The sequence below is a fragment of the Cucurbita pepo genome, chromosome 19, assembly GCF_057944985.1.
Source record: "Cucurbita pepo subsp. pepo isolate OVF chromosome 19, ASM5794498v1, whole genome shotgun sequence".
NCBI lineage: Eukaryota > Viridiplantae > Streptophyta > Magnoliopsida > Cucurbitales > Cucurbitaceae > Cucurbita > Cucurbita pepo.
Genome location: NC_141816.1, coordinates 12,351,957 through 12,372,877, shown reverse-complemented (window position 1 = coordinate 12,372,877; position 20,921 = coordinate 12,351,957). Strand labels below are relative to the sequence as shown.

Below are 20,921 nucleotides of genomic sequence, written 5' to 3'. Positions count from 1 at the left end.
TTTCCCTTTTAAGCTTCTCTCTACTCCATTATCGAATCTTTAAATCAAGCGTTACCTCTATTTGAGAGACCAAATGATATACGTAACCGTCCATTATAGTTTTCGAATTTTTATAGATGTTTTTATCCGATCGTCTACAAAAAGAAAGGAATGTGACGTCTATGCAAATCTAAGGCATGTCATTAATTACATACGTTTAAAAAGAAATTAAAGTGCCGCTAACCAAATTTCATATAAGTACAGTGACTTATAATTTTGTCGTATTTAATTTTAGTTACGTTAAAACGTCACTTACAATCATAATTGAAAATATCTAAAAACCATTTATAGGAAAAAAAATTCAATTTTTAAGTCGAAAATAAAAATATCTTATTCCAAGTCGGTTCGAGATATTTTTATTACTATTACTTTAATTTTGTTTTAATTTATGTATACTTCTAGAATATGTATTTTTTTTTAAATACAATATTTAAAAAGATATTAGATTTATTTAAGACCTCAGTTTGAAATAATTATTACGTGTATGATATTATTTTTAAAAAATATTAAGAGGATATTACTTTTATTCTTTTTAGAAAAATGAAAATCATGCATTTAATTTAAACTCCCAATAAAGCTTTTAAAAAATATTGAAACAAACATCAACAAATTACCTTACTTAAAAATTTTCAACTTAAATTGATAAAATTAATTTTTTTTTTTCTAAAATTGATGTGAAAAATGAATTAAAAAAAGCAAAATGAAATAAATAACGTTTAACCCACATGAATAATGAGTTGACGGGTACGTGGCAGCTGCTCCCCAATTGTTGCCCATGTAAGGCTAAAAGAAAGCACGCTAAAAATATGAAGCGGGGAAAACCTCGAGGGAGAATAATATTGAATTTCGTACACGTGTCATTCATGCAATGGCTTCTCACAAGAGTTCGAAAAGGAAAGTAGGAGAGGAATTTCGAAAATCGTGACAAATTTGTTTTATATGTATTATTCCGTTTACAATTTAAATATAAATAAAAAAAATAAAAAAAAAAAAAAAAAAAAATTAGTTGACAAATGAAGTCTTAAATAATAAATTATTATGACGTATATTCTAAAAAGGTTTCTTATTTTTCAGTAAAGAACAAACCTACTTGGACACCCGCCGTTGTCGGATGGCACAAACACGTTTACAAAATTTAAAACTTTATTAATTCCCGGTTGATTTTTATTTTAGATGAATTACTGGAATTATAAAATTGTTATAATTTAATTTTTATTTATAATTCAAAATCAAATTGATAAGTTCATAGTAAATGACATTTACTTGAACCATTTGAGGTAAAAACAAAATGACATAAATATTATTAATAAAAAAAGGTAAAAGATTTTGAGATTGGTGGTCAAAGGGAGGGTGAAGTTGAAAATGGTTGTTGGATTTGTTGCGGCTTTACTCAATTGCCAAAGAAAACAGCAAAGAGAGTTGACTGAAGCTATATAACTCTTATGCCCTTTGTCTTATTCTAACCAAGTAACGTCCCTTTTTTGCGTGGTTCTGTTGAGAGAGCAAATTCAAATTTCAATTTACTTACCCTTATCTCAATTTTTGTAACAGCTGCATGAAAATATTCGCATATTTTACATTTGTTTCAAGGACCGACACGAGTAAATATCTTGATATTTTAACAAAAGTCGTGCAACAATTTACCATAACAGAGCAAATGTAAAGTTTTTTTTTTATTTATTATAAATTTAAATACCAACAAAAAATTATTTTATATTGTGAATGGTAATAATGGGTAAATAGTGAAACAAAAGAATCAATTTCTCATATTTAAGAAAATAAAAAAGGGTAAAATGAGATGGATAATATGTTCATGGAGAAATAAACAAGACAGAAATTTAAGGTTGCCTTGCTGGAAATTTGGCTTCCTTAATTTGGTTTTGTAAGAAGTTAATATCAAGGGCAAGACATTTATTTGAAGCAACAAAATTTGTGTTGGGTTTTTTTTTTCTTCATATATATAAGTAAATTATAGGTTAAACTATAAAATTGATGGCTATAGTGTCTAATAAATTTCTGTCTAATTTCATTTTTTTTAGAATATTTGTGATTTATTTATTTATTTTTGGCATTAAAAAATTTACTTATTATCGCTACCCAAAAGAGTAAGAAATTCCTAAGATCCATTCTTGTTCTCTAAGGTAAATATCTTACCATAATTTTGAAAAATGTTTCAAAAGCTTTGTTAAATTACAAATCATTCGTTTTTCAGCTTATGAAAATGTGAAGATATTAAAAAAAAATTAAACAAAAATATTATTTGTAATGCTTAATTTGGTAATGTATTGCTTTTTTATTTTTTTATTTTTTATTTATTTAAATAAGAAACAAAATTACTTCAATGTATCAGAATTTTTAAAAAATTTAAACTGCTAAAACTAAAACAAACAAGTTGAATTTAAAGTATCTATTACTCAAACTTCAATACAAAAAGTTTCTTCATCCATTAAAGAATACAAGAAAAAAAAAATTAAACAAACAAACAATATTTTGAAGGGATTCATCAAGAGGTTTGCATCTCTAAATTGAAAATAAAAACCCTAAAAAATCGAATCAAAATATTTCTCATTTCGTGGATAATATTCATTAATTCTGTGTTTGTTCTATATATCTATTAGCTTCAAGAAACATATGGATCGAAGGTTGAAGTTTCCAACTTTCTGAACTGAGAATTTGTAGACATATTTTAATTTGATAGTTGAGTTGTGTTCAAACATATATTAATTTCAAGATTCAGATTAAAGCTTAAGTTTTCTGAGGTGAATTTGTAAACATATTTTAATTTGATAATTGAGTTGTTGTATTGAATTTAACAAGATGGAGTAGTAGAAGGCTCAAATCCTAGACGATTCAAATAGTAAAGATGTGTATTGAAAGACAAAGCGTAAATTACAAATATACTGAAGAACAGACACGGACATAGACACGGACATAGACACGGACTTAGTTGGATGTGAAGATAGTAATTGTATGATAAACACATCCTCTTAGAACACTTAAAACACACTAAACCCTTGACTCATAGTGACCATATGATCCCCACCTTCTTGACTGGATTGAAAGTAAAAAAAGAAAAAAAAAAGACACACAACAGACACGCAGAAAAACACAAGAGGGACCAGAGAACTTAGACGAAACCCTAGACATGAAAGACACGACAAGACAGAGAGACAAACGGACAAGGAAGAACACAGTTGAAGGTGAACAGGAAGGATTCATGGATGGTGGTGGTGGTGATGAGGGAGATGTGGTTGTGGTTGTTGTCCATAATCGAAGGGATTAGGATCAGGAAGATAAGTAGCAGAAGAAGGACCAGCAGCAGCAGCAGCAGCTCCAGTTGCTAAGATATTGAAAGGAATTGTTTCTTCGCGGCCGGCATGATCAAAGCCCAAAGTGTTTGAAGCTGAGTATGAAGAAGATCCAAGAACGCCGCGCTCTTTGAGTTCATGGCAAACATTTTGGTACAATTCTCCCAGCGATCCATCAACTTGTTGCAATTCATCAATTCCCAGTTCTTCAGTTGGAGACTCCCACCAACCACGCCCGTTATTGCCTCTAACCTTCTTCAGTTTCTCAAGCGCCTTACCTTTCTCCTTCTCAGCATCCAGCTGGCTCAGAAGTTGATTGTGTTGCTGGTTCAGCTCGTTGATTCTCAGGCGTCGATGAGCTTCGACAAGCGGGTGAGTGTTGTCGTTTGGCTGAGGGTTTTCATCAAGGAATTTGTTAGCCACAGATTCGATGCATGGATGAGCAAAGGAAAAGGGCTTTCCAGCTGGGGAAAACACGACCACTCCGACTTCAGCGCCGCACAAGGTGGCTAATTCGCTGGCCTTTTTGTAGATGCCGGACCGGCGCTTGGAGAAGGTGATGAGGCGGTCGTCTTCGTTTTCAATCTTCTTCATCTCGATCTTTTGTCGGCCCTTTGTTTGCTTAATTTTGGTGCTGCCGTCGGCCATCAGAAATCCAAGGGTTGAAGATGGATGAATGGATGGATGGATGGATGGATGGATGAATGGAGAGGCTCTCTTGAATTGGTATGTGTTTTTTTTTTTTATTACATTGTTGGATTTTGATTGACATAATATATAGCAAGTAAAAGAGGGCGTTTGTGAGTGTGTTTGTGAGTGTGTTTGTGTTGTAACAACGTTGGCTATTAAAGCCTCTGAGTTGTCTCTTCATCCCCCCCCTCTACTCCCATGGGTGTTCATAGTATTACTATTTCTTCATGTAAGATTAAATCATCAATTCAAAAAATTATAATTTTAATAATTTTTTTTTTGTAAGTAATAACAATTAATCATAGATTAAATTCAATGTTTGAATTGATCAACTCACCTTGTAGGTTATTTATTGAACTAAACTAAATAAAATATAGAAATAATAATAGCCAACAATAACTAAGTAAGTATTAATTTAGTTTATTCAACATCAAAACTTAGTTTAAAACTAAAATTTTAAATCTAATTTTGATTCAAGTACCAAAATAAAAATAATTAAATCTATAAATACCTCTATATTTAAGCTTATATTTTCGAAAATCAAACCAAAATTTCAAAACTCAAAAAATAAATACCCCATCCTGCAATTTTTATTACCTTTCAACCTATGTTCTTTTTTTTTTTTTATTATTTTTTTTTTTTTATAAATTTTATAATAATTTTTTAAACAATACCACAGGTTGTTTCTCGTGGGAGGAATCTCTCTCATTGTATATTATGTTTCCTGTGGGCCAAATACGGTTTTAAACCAGAGGTAAAAACAATAAAGTCTACCAGATTTTAAGGAATGGAGTTTCTTTTTATTTATTATTTATTATTTTTATCTTCATTTATTCCAGGTAATTTTCAGGATAAAAATCTCCTACTTTTTAATTTTAAATATAAACATATTTAAACTAAGATTATCCTGTTATTACCGTATCAAAAAAAATAAAAAAAAATAATAATAATTACTGTGACCCTCTTATTACAAAATGGAGAACAAGTTACAAACTACAAGAATCTCTGTTCATCAAATGCATTCCATCATTGTTCTAAGGCTTAAAAATGAGACTGGGAATCGTTAGAGAGATGGTAGCTTCAGAAATGAACTAATGAACATCCACGACAAGGGAGCTCTCCAAGCAACTTCCAGACACCATATAGGGATATTAAGAAGAATTTCGGGCCACCCGAATCTTCGTTAATCACTAATGTAAAGAGACGTAAGCAATCTCGACGAACGACAACGATAAGATAGCTTCTGAAGGAAAACAGAAGAACAAACGTTTACAGAATAGCAGGGGAGCAAAACAAACAAAAAAACAAAGAAGGAAAAGGAAAAACTTGTGATTCCCAACAACTAAGGGGAAAAAATCGTGTTGTTTAGTTGTCTCATTCCTAGAGTGCGTCACTAGAGAGCGTTTGAGCTTACCTCATAAGACTGTCTCATTCGGTTTCCTCTTCTCCAACGGTCCAAAACTTTTAGGTGGCCACAACTACGCATAAAAGATATATCAGAAGCTATTTTAAGACGATGAAAGCAATTATAATGATAATAAATCGAAAAATCTAAAGCAACAATGCATAATTGATTTAGAAATATCACTGAAACATAAGGCTGCATCTATGAGGACTAGCTTAGAGTGTAGCTATTTGTATGAGTTATTGCTATCTCTTAGAGATCTATCATGCAAATCATATCGAATAAGGCAGTCTTTTGCCCCTTTGGGGACTACTTTTCGCTTATGCCTTGTACTTTGTCTTCATGGATTTCCTAGACAACATGGTTATTCTAAGTGCATAAATTTCAACTTTCACAACACCCTTCTGATAAGAGTTTCTAAAATCTGTGTTGAAAAGCAGAAAACTACTTTCCATGCAGTCTCCCAAACACGTTTAAGTCTCATAATCATGCTAATATTTGATCTATTTGTGACTATGAGATCCCACATCGGTTGGAGAGGAAAACAAAACATTTCTTATAAGCGTGTGGGAACCTCTCCCTAACAGACGCGTTTTAAAATCGTGAGGCTGACGGGGGGAACGGGGCATTTCTTAAAAGCGTGTGGAGACCTCTCCCTAACAGAACATTTTAAAACCGTGAGACTGATGGTGATAAGTAACAATGGTGGAGTTGGGCTGTTACAGTGACCGACCAATTCAGGGAGCTGTTTTACCATAAGAAAAACTAAAATCATCACTTTAGGACCATTTTCAAGGCATCAGCTATGACATTTTCAGCTTCATTATCAGTATCTTTTTGTACTCTGAATGCAAATAGAACACAGAACCACATAATCCCTGCATACTAGTAATGGATTTTTGTTATGAACAAGCATACTAGCACTGGATCAACAACCATTTTTCTTGATGGAAAGGAATTAGAACATTCATCTCACTTACCCTCCAGAATACTTTCCCTTGCAGAAGACCATATGGGACGGCCCCAAAATATCTTGAATCCTTTGAATCATACATGTTATCTCCCTCTATCCAAACATGTCCCTTAGGAACCTAATTGAACACAAGGTCAACAATTAAACAACACACACAATTTACGAAACTCCAGAAAAAATGAAGCAAGTAAGAAGAATTCTAATCAGCCATACCACAACAGTTTCACACCAATCATTATTCTTCGGGTCTACAACATAGGTAACAGAATCACCTTCCATGCCCATCAAGCGCTTCGCCATTACTTTGCGAGGGTTCTCAGGGGATCTCACGAGGACAATGTCTCCAACGCCGACTCTGCCAAAACGAGTGGAGATTCGTTCGGCCAAGATGAAATCGCCGGTTAGGTTCAGAGTAGGGAGCATGCTGGGACCGTAGGTCTACACACAGAGGAACACGCAGATCAACTCAAGTAAACCCTCAAAATGAGCGTTCTGAGACATTGATTTCAAAGAGACGCAAAATTGAACTTACAAGAGCGGCGGTGCAGACGTATGTGTTGGCGACATGAAGGCCAGCGAGGAGCTTCGCTAAGAAAACTGTTCCGGCCAATGCTTCTTCGGCTATGGGTTTCAACTGCGCCAGTTTTCTCAGTCCACCCATTTCTCTAACCTTCGATGTCACGATTGAACTAATAGATACGTTCTTACTTGCTTCTTTTGTTTTGGGCCAGACAACCCAAATGGGCTTTTTCATTTCTTTTTATTTTTTATTTAATCTTATTGGGCCATCTGTCATAATCAACCCAAATTAGTTATTATCGTTATTAATCTAAATATATCATAAGTCTTAATTTCCTTAATTATTATTAAAACAAAAATTGTTCCTAATTTTTTATATCTTTAATTTTAACGCTTGTATATTAAAAAATCTCAATAATATTTTATAAAAATCAGTTAAAGTTATTTGAGAAATAACCAATATATTTAAATATATATATGTTTAGAAGTTTGCCTTCAAAACATGAAATACGTAAATATAATTTGATAATTATTTAATTTAAGTTTATAAATATTATTACAACTCTAATTTAAGTTTTTTTTTTTTAAATAATAATAAAAGAATTCAAGTATTTTATTAAAAAAATAAAATAAAATATCAATGCTTAATTAGCATGTTTGGTTTGTTACAGGCGGTGTTGATGTGGCCGAGGACTGTCCTAGTCAGCCTTCTATTTCAATCTGTACCGTAGATTATTTTTTTATTTACTGTTGCACGAATTGGATAATTTTTTTTTCAATTTTAATACGTTTTCTTTCTTAAAAAATTATATTCGTTTTAAAAATTTAATAGATAATTTCTATTTACATGCCATTAAAATTAAAAAAATATAAAACATTATAATAAATTTAATAATATTTTATAAGTAAAATTGTAATATAATGATAGACATAGTTTCTATTATAGATCAACATAAAATTTAAATATATTATAACCCTAAAAAAAATTCAAACTTTCTTATTTTAGCTTTTAATTTAAATTTGTCCATTCACAATTTCAATTATGGATATACAACTTTCTATCATTTAAATTGCACACACAAAAAAGGAAATAATTAAAATAATATAAAGTTTTTTACCAATATAAGAGAATTTGTGGTTTGAATTTAAAAAGTATTGAAATTCTCAATTACAACCCAACAAGACCCACTATAAATAGAGTAGCACAATTATAATTTATATTCACTCGTTTTTAGTCATCAGTACAACTAAAAATTACAATGACTCAATCAACTTTGATTGTGTCAGTTCTTGTTGGATTCTTTATTCTCGTAGCCAGTGCAAGACATCTACATGGAAGAACATTCGATGGCCAGCCCGCTAGTAACTTCACTTTTGTTTGTGATCCCGCTCGATTTACCAATTTGAAATTAGATATTTCTTCATTTCGCTTTTGTAATACATCTCTCTCTTTTCTCGAAAGAACAAAAGATCTAATAGATAGAATGACATTGTCGGAGAAAGTTGCTCAACTTGGCCATGATGCCCCTGGAGTAGCCCGCCTCGGTTTGCCACCGTACAATTGGTGGTCGGAGGCTCTTCATGGCATCTCCAATGTTGGCCCTGGTACTCGATTTGACAATGTTGTACCTGGCGCCACTAGCTTCCCCAATGTCATCAACATGGCAGCATCTTTCAATGAAGCTATGTGGAAAACAGTCGGTCAAGTAAGTCGACAACTTTCGACCTATAGAGAAGGTTATGTTACTACTAATGATATAGTTTGAAAATCGGACATGTTGTGTGTTGTCTTTTTATTAGGTGGTTTCGACCGAAGGAAGAGCAATGTTCAATCTAGGGAGGTCTGGATTGACATTTTGGAGTCCAACCATCAATGTAGTTCGGGATCCAAGATGGGGGCGAATCTTGGAAACACCTGGTGAAGACCCTTTTGTGGTTGGCAAATATGCAGTGAACTATGTTAGAGGTCTCCAAGATGTGGAAGGAACTGAAAATGCTACCGATTTGAACTCTAGGCCTCTCAAGGTTTCTTCTTGTTGCAAGCATTTTGCTGGTTATGATGTCGACAACTGGAAAGGTGTCCATCGCTACACGTTTGATGCTAGGGTAAGAACAACGTTCATATAAATTATCAATGGAAATAAAAGACATCATTAATGCTTTTTTTTTTTTTAACTACTAACGTTGTGGATTAGGTGACTGAACAAGACATGTTGGAGACATTCCTTAAGCCATTTGAGATGTGTGTTAAGGAAGGTGATGTCAGCAGTGTGATGTGTTCTTACAACAGAGTTAATGGCTATCCAACTTGTGCTGATCCAGTTCTCTTGAAGGACACCATTAGAGGCGATTGGGACCTTCATGGGTATAAATTAAATTAAAATAAAATATAATATAACATAAAAGGATTAATTAAACCATATAAATATATATATCTCATATTGATTATACTTCTTTCTTCAGATACATTGTTGCAGACTGTGACTCAGTTGAGGTTATGGTTAAATATCAACATTTCCTAAATGATACAAATGAAGATGCTGTTGCCCAAACTCTAAAAGCAGGTAAATTTATTTACTATTTTTTCAATTTCTTCTTCTGGGTAATGTTTTTTTGTGTTGTTCTACAAAACCCATGAATCAATTTCGATCCTTTCTTATGTTAATTTTCAGGGTTGGATCTGGATTGTGGTGTACTTTCCCCAAAATACGCAGAGAGCTCAGTAAGGCAAGGGAAAGTTAGAGTGAAAAACATTGACAAAGCTCTAAACTATCTCTATGTTGTTCTAATGAGACTTGGATTCTTCGATGGAAGCCCCAAGTTCCAATCGCTTGGAAGCAAAGATATTTGCAATGAAGCACACATTGAATTGGCCACTGAAGCTGCCAGACAAGGAATTGTTCTTCTCAAGAATGATAATGACACTTTGCCTCTTGATCCTTCTACTATCAAAACCCTGGCTGTTGTTGGACCCCATGCCAATGCTACCTCTGTCATGCTTGGAAATTATGCAGGTCAAATTCTTGCCTAAAGCTCCCATCTTTTCAATCTGGGTAATGCCTCTGTTCTTCTCAAGTTCTGTTTTGTGTTGCAGGAGTGCCATGCCGAATGAAATCTCCAATTGATGGGCTATCAGAATATGCAAAAGTGAACTACCAAATGGGTTGTGAGGCTGTTGCTTGCAAAAAACATAGGTTCATACCTGGAGCCGTAGATGCGGCCAAGAACTCCGATGCAACTGTGATTGTTGTGGGTCTTGATTTGTCTATTGAAGCTGAGGGCTTGGACAGAGATCATCTTCTTCTTCCTGGTTCCCAAGCTGAGCTCGTCGGACAAGTTGCAGCTGCCTCTAAGGGCCCTGTTGTTCTTGTCATCATGTCGGCCGGTGGCATCGACATCTCATTCGCTAAAAATATTTCCAACATCAAAGCCATTGTCTGGGCTGGTTATCCCGGCGAAGAGGGCGGCCGCGCCATCGCCGATGTTATCTTTGGAAAATACAACCCAGGTCAAAATGATAAGTCTTATTGTGGTTCTAACTTGCTTAACAATTGAAATTAGAGCTAAGACTTTGTTGTATGGTCTCAGGAGGAAGATTACCGGTGACATGGCATGAAGCCGACTACGTCAACCAGCTACCAATGACATCGATGCCTCTCCGCCCAGTGCCAAGCCTCAAATATCCAGGAAGAACCTACAAATTCTTCGACGGCCCTGTCGTCTACCCCTTCGGCTACGGCCTCAGCTACACCTCTTTCAACCATACTCTAGTCTCCGCCATCCCATCCGTGACCGTCAATATCAACAAAGCAATCCTATGCCGAGACATTGCCTACGACACTGCCGTAAAGCTAGACTGTGCCTCCGTCCTCGTCGACGACATAACTTGCTCCGACGAGTTCGAGTTCGAAATCAAAGTCGAGAATGTCGGCAAAAAGGACGGTAGCCAGGTTGTGATCGTGTACTCGAAACCACCAAGCGGAATTTCATCAACTCATATCAAGCAGGTGGTTGGGTTCCAGAGGGTGTTTTTGAAGGCTGGGGGCTTCCAATCGGTGAAATTAAAGTTGAATGCTTGTAAGAGCTTGGGGCTAATTGATTTCGGTGGCTACAATCTGCTGCCGGCGGGTGAGCACACCATTTTGGTGGGAGATGGAGCGGTTTCTTTCCCTGTGAAGCTTAGCTTCAATAGGATTTAAGGTTCTATGTGTCCTCTATGGGTATCCCTTATAAATTTTGTTTTGTTAGAGAGCATGCCTCAACTTAATTATTAATTATAGTAGGGGTCGTAACTTAATTATTAATTAAAGTAGATAGTAGGGGTTAATAATTAAGTAGGTAGTAGGGGTCGTATAGTAGAAGTTGTCCGTAGGGTTTAAGGTAAGTTAAGGGTCTTGTGTCGTAGGGTTAACAAGTGGTTTTAAGAGTTAAACCATATTCTCTGCTGCACTGGATATCGTTAATTTGCAGTATTTTCAATTTCTATTATTGAATTTAAATAAAATATTAATTAATGTTTTATCAAATGAATTATGATTGCTAATTGGTTCATTGATTGCTTCTTATTCTTATTGGGCCATGATAAGCCCAATTGAGTAACATGGGCTTTCTTTTGATCTTATTGGGCCACATCGGCATAATCGGCCCATATTTATTTTTAATATGATTGTAAATATACATCTCTATCTAAAGCTCCTTTTAAGTTAGAGAGAAGCCAAACTGGCAAAAAAAAAAAAAAAAAAAGGAGCGTTGCTTAAGCTATATTAAGGTCAGTTTAATAGCTTTGACTTTTAAAATTTTTTATTATAAAAATTAATTCAGTTGATACTACTTTCACTCACTTCTTACTTCAACTTCTAAAAAACCAAGAAAATTTTGAAAATTTTAAAAATTTAATGAATAATTTATTTCTAGTAGTATCAACATAAATTTTAAATTATATTTTATTAGTTTTATTTTAAATTTATCATAGTTAAATTATTTAGTTAATTTTCAATTAATTACTTTTTTAAAAAAAATTGTTTTATTTCTAGGTCAAAATAGTACACAAAATGAAATAACTGTAATAATATATATATATATATATATATATTGCTCTAAATGTAATATATCATGAAATTTATGGTTGGAGTTAGAAATTGATAAGTTCAGACCAAAACAAAAATTTAGAACTTTGAAAAAATCAAATCTCAACCAAAAATGTAACAAATTCTCAATTCAAATAATTTCAAATTCTCACTATATATAGAGCACCATAGTTGGGATTTCTTACCACTCAAACTCAAAACTACAATGGCTCAATCATCCATCCTTATTGTTTCCATTTTTGTGTGCTTTATTCTGTCTACTACTGCTAGACGTTTCCCGAGAAGAACACTCTTTGATGATTCTTCCTCTAGGAGCAACTTCACTTTTGTCTGCGATCCATCTCGATATGCCAATCTTGGATTAGATATTTCTTCATTTAGTTTTTGTAATTCATCCCTCTCTTTTCCTGAGAGGACTAAGGATCTAGTAGATAGAATGACATTATCTGAGAAAGTTGCTCAACTTGGCCACCGTGCCCTTGGAGTTGCTCGCCTCGGTTTGCCACCGTACAATTGGTGGTCAGAGGCTCTTCATGGCGTCTCCAATGTTGGCCCTGGTACTCAATTTGATGATGTTGTGCCAGGCGCCACTAGCTTCCCAAATGTCATTTCCATGGCAGCATCTTTCAATGAAGCAATGTGGAAAACTATCGGTGAAGTAAGTCTGATAACTTTTGACCTATAGAGAAAGTTACATTGCTACTCATAACTTAGTTAGATAACGGGACATGTTGTCTGTTGTTTTTTATTAGGTGGTTTCAACGGAAGCAAGAGCTATGTATAATCTTGGGAGGGCTGGATTGACATATTGGAGTCCAAATGTAAATGTAGTTCGAGATCCAAGATGGGGACGAACCTTGGAAACACCCGGCGAGGACCCTTTTGTGGTTGGCAAATATGCAGTGAACTATGTTAGAGGTCTCCAAGACGTGGAAGGAACTGAAAATGCCACTGATTTGAACTCTAGGCCTCTCAAGGTTTCTTCTTGTTGCAAGCACTATGCTGCCTATGATGTCGACAATTGGCTCGGGGTCGAACGCTACACTTTTGATGCTAAGGTTTGTTAACGTTGGATGTCGACACTTTTGATGCTACACTCTCAAGTTTTCTCCTTAATGCCTTCATGTTTATTAACGTTGTGGATTAGGTGACCGAACAAGACATGTTGGAGACATTCCTTAAGCCATTTGAGATGTGCGTTAAGGAAGGAGATGTCAGCAGTGTGATGTGTTCTTACAACAAAGTTCATGGCCTTCCAACTTGTGCTGATCCGGCTCTCTTGAAGGACACCATTAGAGGCGATTGGGACCTTCATGGGTATAAATTAAATAAAAAAAAGGATAAATCAAACCATATAAATATATATTCATTATATTTCTTTTTTCTTCAGATACATTGTTTCAGACTGCGACTCAATTGAGGTTATGGTTGATCATCAACATTTTCTGCAAGATACAAATGAAGATGCTGTTGCTCAAACTCTCAAAGCAGGCAAATTTATTTACTCTTTTTTCAATTCTTCTTTTGGGTAATGTTTTTTTGTGTTGTTCTACAAAACCCATGAATCAATTTCGGTTCTTTCATATGAAAATTTTCAGGGTTGGATTTGGATTGTGGTCAATTTTACCCAAATTTCACAGAAGGCTCAGTAAGGCAAGGGAAAGTTGGAGTGAAGAACATTGACAAGTCTCTAAACTATCTCTACGTTGTTCTAATGAGACTTGGATTCTTCGATGGAAGCCCTGAGTTCCAATCACTTGGAAGCAGAGATATTTGCAATGATGAACACATTGAATTGGCCACTGAATCTGCCAGACAAGGAATGGTTCTTCTCAAGAATGATAATGACACTTTGCCTCTTGATACTTCTACTATCAAAACTCTGGCTGTTGTTGGACCCCATGCCAATGCTACCTCTGTCATGCTGGGCAATTATGCAGGTCAAATTCTTGCCCAAAACTCCCATTTTTTCAATCTGGGTAATGCCTCTGTTCTTCTCAAGTTCTGTTTTGTTTTGTTGCAGGAGTGCCATGCCGAGTGAAATCTCCAATTGATGGGCTATCAGGATATGCAAAAGTGAACTACCAAATGGGTTGTGAGAATGTTGCTTGCAGAAACGATACCTTCATATTTGGAGCCATGGATGCCGCCAAGAATTCTGATGCAACCGTGATTCTTGGGGGTATTGACTTGTCCATTGAAGCTGAGAGCTTGGACAGAGTTGATCTTCTTCTTCCTGGTTTCCAAACTCAGCTCATCCAACAAGTTGCAGCTGTCTCTAAGGGCCCTGTTGTTCTTGTCATCATGTCGGCGGGTGGCATCGACATCTCTTTCGCTAAGAATAGTCCCAACATCAAAGCTATTGTCTGGGCTGGTTATCCCGGCGAAGAGGGCGGCCGCGCCATTGCCGATGTTATCTTTGGAAAATTCAACCCAGGTCAAAATGAAAAAACTTATTGTGGTTGTAACTTGCTTGACAATTGAAACTGATTTTGTTGTCTGGTTTTAGGAGGAAGATTACCGGTAACATGGTATGAAGCCGACTACGTCAACCAGCTACCAATGACATCGATGCCTCTCCGGCCAGTGAAAAGCCTTGGCTATCCAGGAAGAACCTACAAATTCTACGACGGCACTGTCGTCTACCCCTTCGGCTACGGCCTCAGCTACACCTCTTTCACCCATACTCTAGTCTCCGCCAGCCGATCCCTCGCCGTCAATCTCGACAAAACAATCCAATGCCGCGACATTGCCTATGAGGACACTGCCTTCAAGCCCGACTGCGCCGCCGTCCTCGTCGACGACCTAACTTGCTCCGAAGAGTTCGAGTTTGAAATCAAAGTCGAGAACACCGGCAAAAAGGACGGTAGCCAGGTTGTGATCGTGTACTCGAAACCACCGAGCGGAATTTCTTCGACTCATATCAAGCAGGTGGTTGGGTTCCAGAGGGTGTTTGTGGATGCTGGGGGGAATGAATCGGTGAAATTTAAGTTGAATGCTTGTAAAAGCTTGGGGCTAATTGATTTCAGTGGCTACAATCTGCTGCCGGCGGGTGGGCACACCATTGTGGTGGGAGATGGAGATGTTTCTTTCCCTGTGCAGCTTAGCTTCCATGGGAATTAAGGTTGTGTTTGTCCTTCGTGGGTATTGTTTATGGATTTTGTAGGGTTATCTGTAGGGTGTAGGGTAGGTTAGAGTCCTTGTGTAGGGTAATTAAGAAGTGGTTCTAGTAACCACATTATCTTCGGTGAATAATGTTAATAAAATCATAAATTCTTTAGAAAAGAAACCAATTTCCTGAATTCAACCCAATTATATTCATTTATAAAACTAGAAATTTCACCGCTTAAAAAGCCCTGGTAAGGTTCTTCGCTTTGCATCGAATTAAACCACATGCTCCACCGTTTGCGTTTGTGCGGGCCCTCGTCGTTTGTGCGGGCCCTCGTCAATTCCTTTGAGTTTCATTCTTGCGAACGTACTCCCCAGGCGGGATACTTAACGCGTTAGCTACAGCACTGCACGGGTCGATACGCACAGCGCCCATCGTTTACGGCTAGGACTACTGGGGTATCTAATCCCATTCGCTCCCCTAGCTTTCGTCTCTCAGTGTCGGCCCAGCAAAGTGCTTTCGCTGTTGGTGTTCTTTCCGATCTCTACGTATTTCACCGCTCCACCGAAAATTCCCTCTGCCCCTACCGTAGATTTAATAACGAGAAATAGAATTAAAATCAAACCAATAATAAAAATATAAACTAACTAAATATTGAGAATAAAAAAAATATACTACAAATCAAATAAAAAATATTGTATATAAACTGAGATCATTTAAGTTTTTTTTTTAATTTAAAATTATTATAAAGTGACTCAAATAATTTATTTAAAAAATAAAATATCAAATTATGGTGGGTTAATTAGCATGTTGTCTGTGTTTAATTATTTTAATTATTTAATTCATTTCTATCAGTTACTATTAAAAAAAGAATGTTTCAAAAATTATATAATTATAATATATAGGGTTAAAATTTACTTAATATTTAATCTTGAAATTTTGAAAGAAGTGTTTAATTATTTTAATTATTTAATTCATTTCTATCAGTTACTATTAAAAAGAGAATGTTTTATTTCTGTATCACTCAAATGAATAATCCAATTATTTACAGCTTTCAATTATAACTTTCGATCATTTAAATTGCACAAAAAAAAAAAAAAAAGGAAATAATTAGAATAATATGAAGTTTCTTCATAAAATAAGATAAGAATTTGTCGTTTGAATTAGAAATTTTGTTAAGTTTAAACCAAAACAAAACGTTCTAACTCAAAATGAAAATTTTATTTGGATAATGATTTGAAATTAAACTAATTTTATTTGGATAATGATTTGAAATTAATATTTCTATTTAGATTATATTTGAAATTAATATTTTGTTTATGGCTAATTTTATTTAGATTATATTTGAAATTAATATTTTATTTATGACTAATTTTATTTGGATAATGATTTGAAATTAATATTTTATTTATGACTAATAAAAAATATTGAAAATTCTCAATTACAACCTAACTACAACATAACAGGTAATAAAACACACACTATAAATAGAGTAGCATAGTTAGAATTTATACTCATTCAGTTCTGAGTACAATTTAAAATTACAATGGTTCAATCATCAACTTTCATTGTCTCCGTTTTTGTCGGGTTCTTTATTCTCGCAACCAGTTCTAGACATTTACCTGGAAGAACACTAGATGGCCCGTCGGCTAGCAACTTCACTTTTGTTTGTGATCCGATTCGATTTACCAATTTGAAATTAGATATTTCTTCATTTCGCTTTTGTAATGCATCTCTCTCTTTTTCCGAAAGAACAAAGGATCTAGTAGATAGAATGACATTGTCTGAGAAAGTTGCTCAACTTGGCAACGATGCCCCTGGAGTAGCCCGCCTCGGTTTACCACCGTACAATTGGTGGTCAGAGGCTCTTCATGGCATCTCCAATGTTGGCCCTGGTACTCGATTTGACAATGTTGTGCCAGGCGCCACTAGCTTCCCCAATGTCATCAACATGGCAGCATCTTTCAATGAAGCTATGTGGAAAACAGTCGGTCAAGTAAGTCGACAACTTTCGACCTATAGAGGAGGTTACGTTACTACCAACGACTTAGTTTGAAAATTGGACATGTTGTGTGTTGTTTTTATTAGGCGGTTTCGACCGAAGGAAGAGCAATGTACAATCTAGGGAGGGCTGGATTGACATATTGGAGTCCAACCATCAATGTAGTTCGAGATCCAAGATGGGGACGAACCTTGGAAACACCTGGCGAGGACCCTTTTGTGGTTGGCAAATATGCAGCGAACTATGTTAGAGGTCTCCAAGATGTGGAAGGAACTGAAAATGCCACCGATTTGAACTCTAGGCCTCTCAAAGTTTCTTCTTGTTGCAAGCACTTTGCTGCTTATGATGTCGACAATTGGAAAGGTGTCCATCGCTTCACTTATGATGCTAGGGTAAGAACAATGTTCATATAAATTATGAATGGAAATAAAAGACATCATTAACGCTTTATTTTTATATTTTTACTACTAACGTTGTGGATTAGGTGACTGAACAAGACATGTTGGAGACATTCCTTAAGCCATTTGAGATGTGTGTTAAGGAAGGTGATGTCAGCAGTGTGATGTGTTCTTACAACAGAGTTAATGGCTATCCAACTTGTGCTGATCCAGTTCTCTTGAAGGACACCATTAGAGGCGATTGGGACCTTCATGGGTATAAATTAAATTAAAATAAAATATAATATAATAAAAAAGGATCAATTAAACCATATAAAGATATATTTCATATTGATTATACTTCTTTCTTCTTCAGATACATTGTTGCAGACTGTGACTCAGTTGAGGTTATGGTTAAACATCAACATTTCCTGAATGATACAAATGAAGATGCTGTTGCTCAAACTCTGAAAGCAGGCAAATTTATTTACTATTTTTTCAATTCTTCTTCAGGGTAATGTTTTTTTGTGTTGTTCTACAAAACCCATGAATCAATTTCGATTCTTTCTTATGTAAATTTTCAGGGTTGGATTTGGATTGTGGTGTACTTTCCCCGAAATACGCAGAAAGCTCAGTAAGGCAAGGGAAAGTTAGAGTGAAAAACATTGACAAAGCTCTAAACTATCTCTACGTTGTTCTAATGAGACTTGGATTCTTCGATGGAAGCCCCAAGTTCCAATCGCTTGGAAGCAAAGATATTTGCAATGATGAACACATTGAATTGGCAACTGAAGCTGCCAGACAAGGAATTGTTCTTCTCAAGAACGATAATGACGCTTTGCCTCTTGATCCTGCTATTATCAAAACCCTGGCTGTTGTTGGACCCCATGCCAATGCCACTTATGTCATGCTTGGCAACTATGCAGGTCAAATTCTTGCCCAAAAACTCAACCTTTTCAATCAATGTTCTTCATGTGAATTTAGTATAAGTGTAAATGTTGCGTTTGTTTTGTTGCAGGAGTGCCATGCCGAATGAAATCTCCAATTGATGGGCTATCAGAATATGCAAAAGTGAACTACCAAATGGGTTGTGAGAATGCAAATTGCAAAATAGATACGTTCATACCTGGAGCAGTAGATGCGGCCAAGAACTCGGATGCAACTGTGATTGTTGTGGGTCTTGATTTGTCCATTGAAGCTGAGGACGTGGACAGAGTTGATCTTCTTCTTCCTGGTCTCCAAACTCAGCTCATCGAACAAGTTGCAGCTGCCTCTAAGGGCCCTGTTGTTCTTGTCATCATGTCAGCCGGTGGCATCGACATCTCTTTTGCTAAAAATATTTCCAACATCAAAGCCATTGTCTGGGCTGGTTATCCCGGCGAAGAGGGCGGCCGCGCCATCGCCGATGTTATCTTTGGAAAATACAACCCAGGTCAAAATGATGACTTATTGTGGTTCTAACTTGCTTAACAATTGAAATTAGAGCTAAGACTTTGTTGTCTGGTCTCAGGAGGAAGATTACCGGTGACATGGCATGAAGCCGACTACGTCAACCAGCTACCAATGACATCGATGCCGCTCCGCCCAGTGCCAAGCCTCAAATATCCAGGAAGAACCTACAAATTCTTCGACGGCCCTGTCGTCTACCCCTTCGGCTACGGCCTCAGCTACACCTCTTTCAACCATACTCTAGTCTCCGCCATCCCATCCGTGACCGTCAATATCAACAAAGCAATCCTATGCCGAGACATTGCCTACGACACTGCCTTAAAGCTAGACTGTGCCTCCATCCTCGTCGACGACATAACTTGCTCCGACGATTTCGAGTTCGAAATCAAAGTCGAGAATGTCGGCAAAAAGGACGGTAGCCAGGTTGTGATCGTGTACTCGAAACCACCAAGCGGAATTTCATCAACTCATATCAAGCAGGTGGTTGGGTTCCAGAGGGTGTTTTTGAAGGCTGGGGGCTTCCAATCGGTGAAATTTAAGTTGAATGCTTGTAAGAGCTTGGGGCTAATTGATTTCGGTGGCTACAATCTGCTGCCGGCGGGTGAGCACACCATTTTGGTGGGAGATGGCGCGGTTTCTTTCCCTGTGAAGCTTAGCTTCAATGGGGTTTAAGGTTCTATGTGTCCTCTATGGGTATTGCTTATGGATTGTGTAGAGGTTGTCCGTAGGGTTTAAGGTAAGTTAAGGGTCTTGTGTCGTCGGGTTGAGAAGTGGTTTTAAGAGTTAAGCCATATTCTCTGCACTGAATAAATAGTTTCTTCTCTGCACTGAATAAATTGTTTAGAAGAAACTAATTTAAATAAAATATTAGTTAATGTTTTATCAAATGAATTATGATTGGATTAGTCATTATTACAATTATTTATTACCTTCATATACCTTGAGAATTTTCATTAATATTTACCATAAAACCATATCTAATATTTATCATCTTCTTTCTTATTAGCTATTATAAGATTTGTCCCATCCTCCATCCTTCAATTTATTTATTTATTTTTTATAATTTTATTATTTCATTATCGTATACATAATTTTAAATTCCATGTTTGGATAGGGAAATTAATTCATCGCCTAGAAAAACTTATTCGGAATGAATAAAGTGGGTAATAGATGGATTTTAAAATACATCTTCATAGATCACTAATGTAAAGAGACGTAAGGCAACATGGATGAACGACAACGACAGGATAGCTTCTAAGGGAAACAGAAGAAACAAACGTTTACCAAATAGATGTTATGAAATGTCCTTCAAGTGCTCTTATCTAACACGAGAGCAAAACAAAGGAAAGAAAAAAGAAAAGAAGAGAAGACTTCAGACTTTCAACAACTAAGGGGAAAGAATCGTGTGATTTGTTTCCATTAAAAGAAGAAATTTATTCAGAAGTTTCATGGGGGACTTTCCTGGTTCTTGATTTCTTAGTTTTTCAAAAGTAAAAGTCATAAACGAAAAAGAATGCTAGTTCTTGAATTCTCTGTCCAGAATGCAAAAAATTAGAATAATTTCTAATGAACAAGAATCTAAACTGGCTGTCCAAATATTAGCCTAAACAACAAGAAGCATGAAATGAAGATGTCGTGAAAATAAATAAATAAATAATTCTTAAATGACAAAGAATCTGAGGTTGGAGAGCAATTGAGCTTACCTCCCAAGACTGTCTCATTCGATTTCCTCTTCTCCAACGGTCCAAGACTTTCAGGTGGCCACAACTACGCACAAAAGAGATATCAGAAGCTATTTTAAGACGATGAAAGCAATTATAATGATAATAAATCGAAAAATCTAAAGCAACAATGCATAAGAGATTTAGAAATATCACTGAAACATAAGGCTGCATCTGTGAGGACTAGCTTATAGTGTAGCTATTTGTATGAGTTATTGCTATCTCTTAGAGATCTATCATGC

The 20,921-nt window shown here is 35.8% G+C and overlaps 3 protein-coding genes and 4 pseudogenes across 5 annotated transcripts; 5 read left to right on the top strand and 2 right to left on the bottom strand.

The window, feature by feature from the left end:
- Positions 1-2,881: 2,881 nt before the first annotated feature.
- LOC111781860 (agamous-like MADS-box protein AGL29) lies at positions 2,882-4,159 on the bottom strand. The gene has a single exon (XM_023662582.2). The coding sequence runs from the start codon at positions 3,993-3,995 to the stop codon at positions 3,255-3,257; it is 741 nt and encodes a 246-aa protein (XP_023518350.1). The 5' UTR covers positions 3,996-4,159; the 3' UTR covers positions 2,882-3,254.
- Positions 4,160-4,976: 817 nt separating this feature from the next.
- Positions 4,977-7,108, bottom strand: LOC111781232 (mitochondrial ATP-independent inner membrane protease subunit 1a). Of its 2 annotated transcripts, none has more exons than XM_023661712.2 (5): positions 6,948-7,108; positions 6,629-6,853; positions 6,423-6,533; positions 5,452-5,515; positions 4,977-5,280 (listed from the first exon to the last, which is right to left on the bottom strand). In XM_023661712.2, exons 1-4 carry the CDS (start codon positions 7,074-7,076, stop codon positions 5,453-5,455), a joined length of 528 nt encoding a protein of 175 aa, XP_023517480.1. In that variant the 5' UTR covers positions 7,077-7,108; the 3' UTR covers positions 4,977-5,280; position 5,452. The 2 variants fall into 2 exon arrangements, with proteins under 2 accessions (XP_023517480.1, XP_023517481.1); XM_023661713.2 differs by having other exon boundaries at positions 4,977-5,277.
- A 1,085-nt stretch (positions 7,109-8,193) lies between these two features.
- LOC111781231 (putative beta-D-xylosidase 5) lies at positions 8,194-11,181 on the top strand (annotated as a pseudogene). The gene is made up of 7 exons (XR_015414549.1): positions 8,194-8,640; positions 8,735-9,040; positions 9,130-9,306; positions 9,375-9,498; positions 9,607-9,948; positions 10,029-10,463; positions 10,523-11,181. The product of XR_015414549.1 is annotated as a putative beta-D-xylosidase 5 (transcript).
- A 1,039-nt stretch (positions 11,182-12,220) lies between these two features.
- LOC111781714 (beta-xylosidase/alpha-L-arabinofuranosidase 1) lies at positions 12,221-15,282 on the top strand. The gene is made up of 7 exons (XM_023662402.2): positions 12,221-12,679; positions 12,774-13,079; positions 13,169-13,338; positions 13,412-13,512; positions 13,620-13,961; positions 14,045-14,458; positions 14,531-15,282. Exons 1-7 carry the CDS (start codon positions 12,227-12,229, stop codon positions 15,142-15,144), a joined length of 2,400 nt encoding a protein of 799 aa, XP_023518170.2. The 5' UTR covers positions 12,221-12,226; the 3' UTR covers positions 15,145-15,282.
- Positions 15,283-16,673: 1,391 nt separating this feature from the next.
- Positions 16,674-17,515, top strand: LOC147786741 (beta-xylosidase/alpha-L-arabinofuranosidase 2 pseudogene; annotated as a pseudogene).
- Positions 17,243-18,921, top strand: LOC147786740 (putative beta-D-xylosidase 5 pseudogene; annotated as a pseudogene).
- Positions 18,593-20,318, top strand: LOC111781713 (putative beta-D-xylosidase 2 pseudogene; annotated as a pseudogene).
- Positions 20,319-20,921: the final 603 nt, after the last annotated feature.

Bases quoted from the DNA above. Each gene is read 5' to 3' on its own strand.
- LOC111781232 (XM_023661712.2), bottom strand. From the start codon at position 7,076: ATGGGTGGACTGAGAAAACTGGCGCAGTTGAAACCCATAGCCGAAGAA. The intron at 6,854-6,947 runs GTAAGTTCAATT...CTCTGTGTGTAG, and splicing joins ACGTCTGCACCGCCGCTCTT to ACCTACGGTCCCAGCATGCT. The intron at 5,516-6,422 runs GTAAGTGAGATG...TTTTATGCGTAG, and splicing joins AAGGGAAAGTATTCTGGAGG to TTGTGGCCACCTAAAAGTTT.
- LOC111781714 (XM_023662402.2), top strand. From the start codon at position 12,227: ATGGCTCAATCATCCATCCTTATTGTTTCCATTTTTGTGTGCTTTATT. The intron at 13,513-13,619 runs GCAAATTTATTT...GAAAATTTTCAG, and splicing joins TGCTCAAACTCTCAAAGCAG to GGTTGGATTTGGATTGTGGT. The intron at 13,962-14,044 runs GTCAAATTCTTG...GTTTTGTTGCAG, and splicing joins CATGCTGGGCAATTATGCAG to GAGTGCCATGCCGAGTGAAA.
- LOC111781860 (XM_023662582.2), bottom strand. From the start codon at position 3,995: ATGGCCGACGGCAGCACCAAAATTAAGCAAACAAAGGGCCGACAAAAG.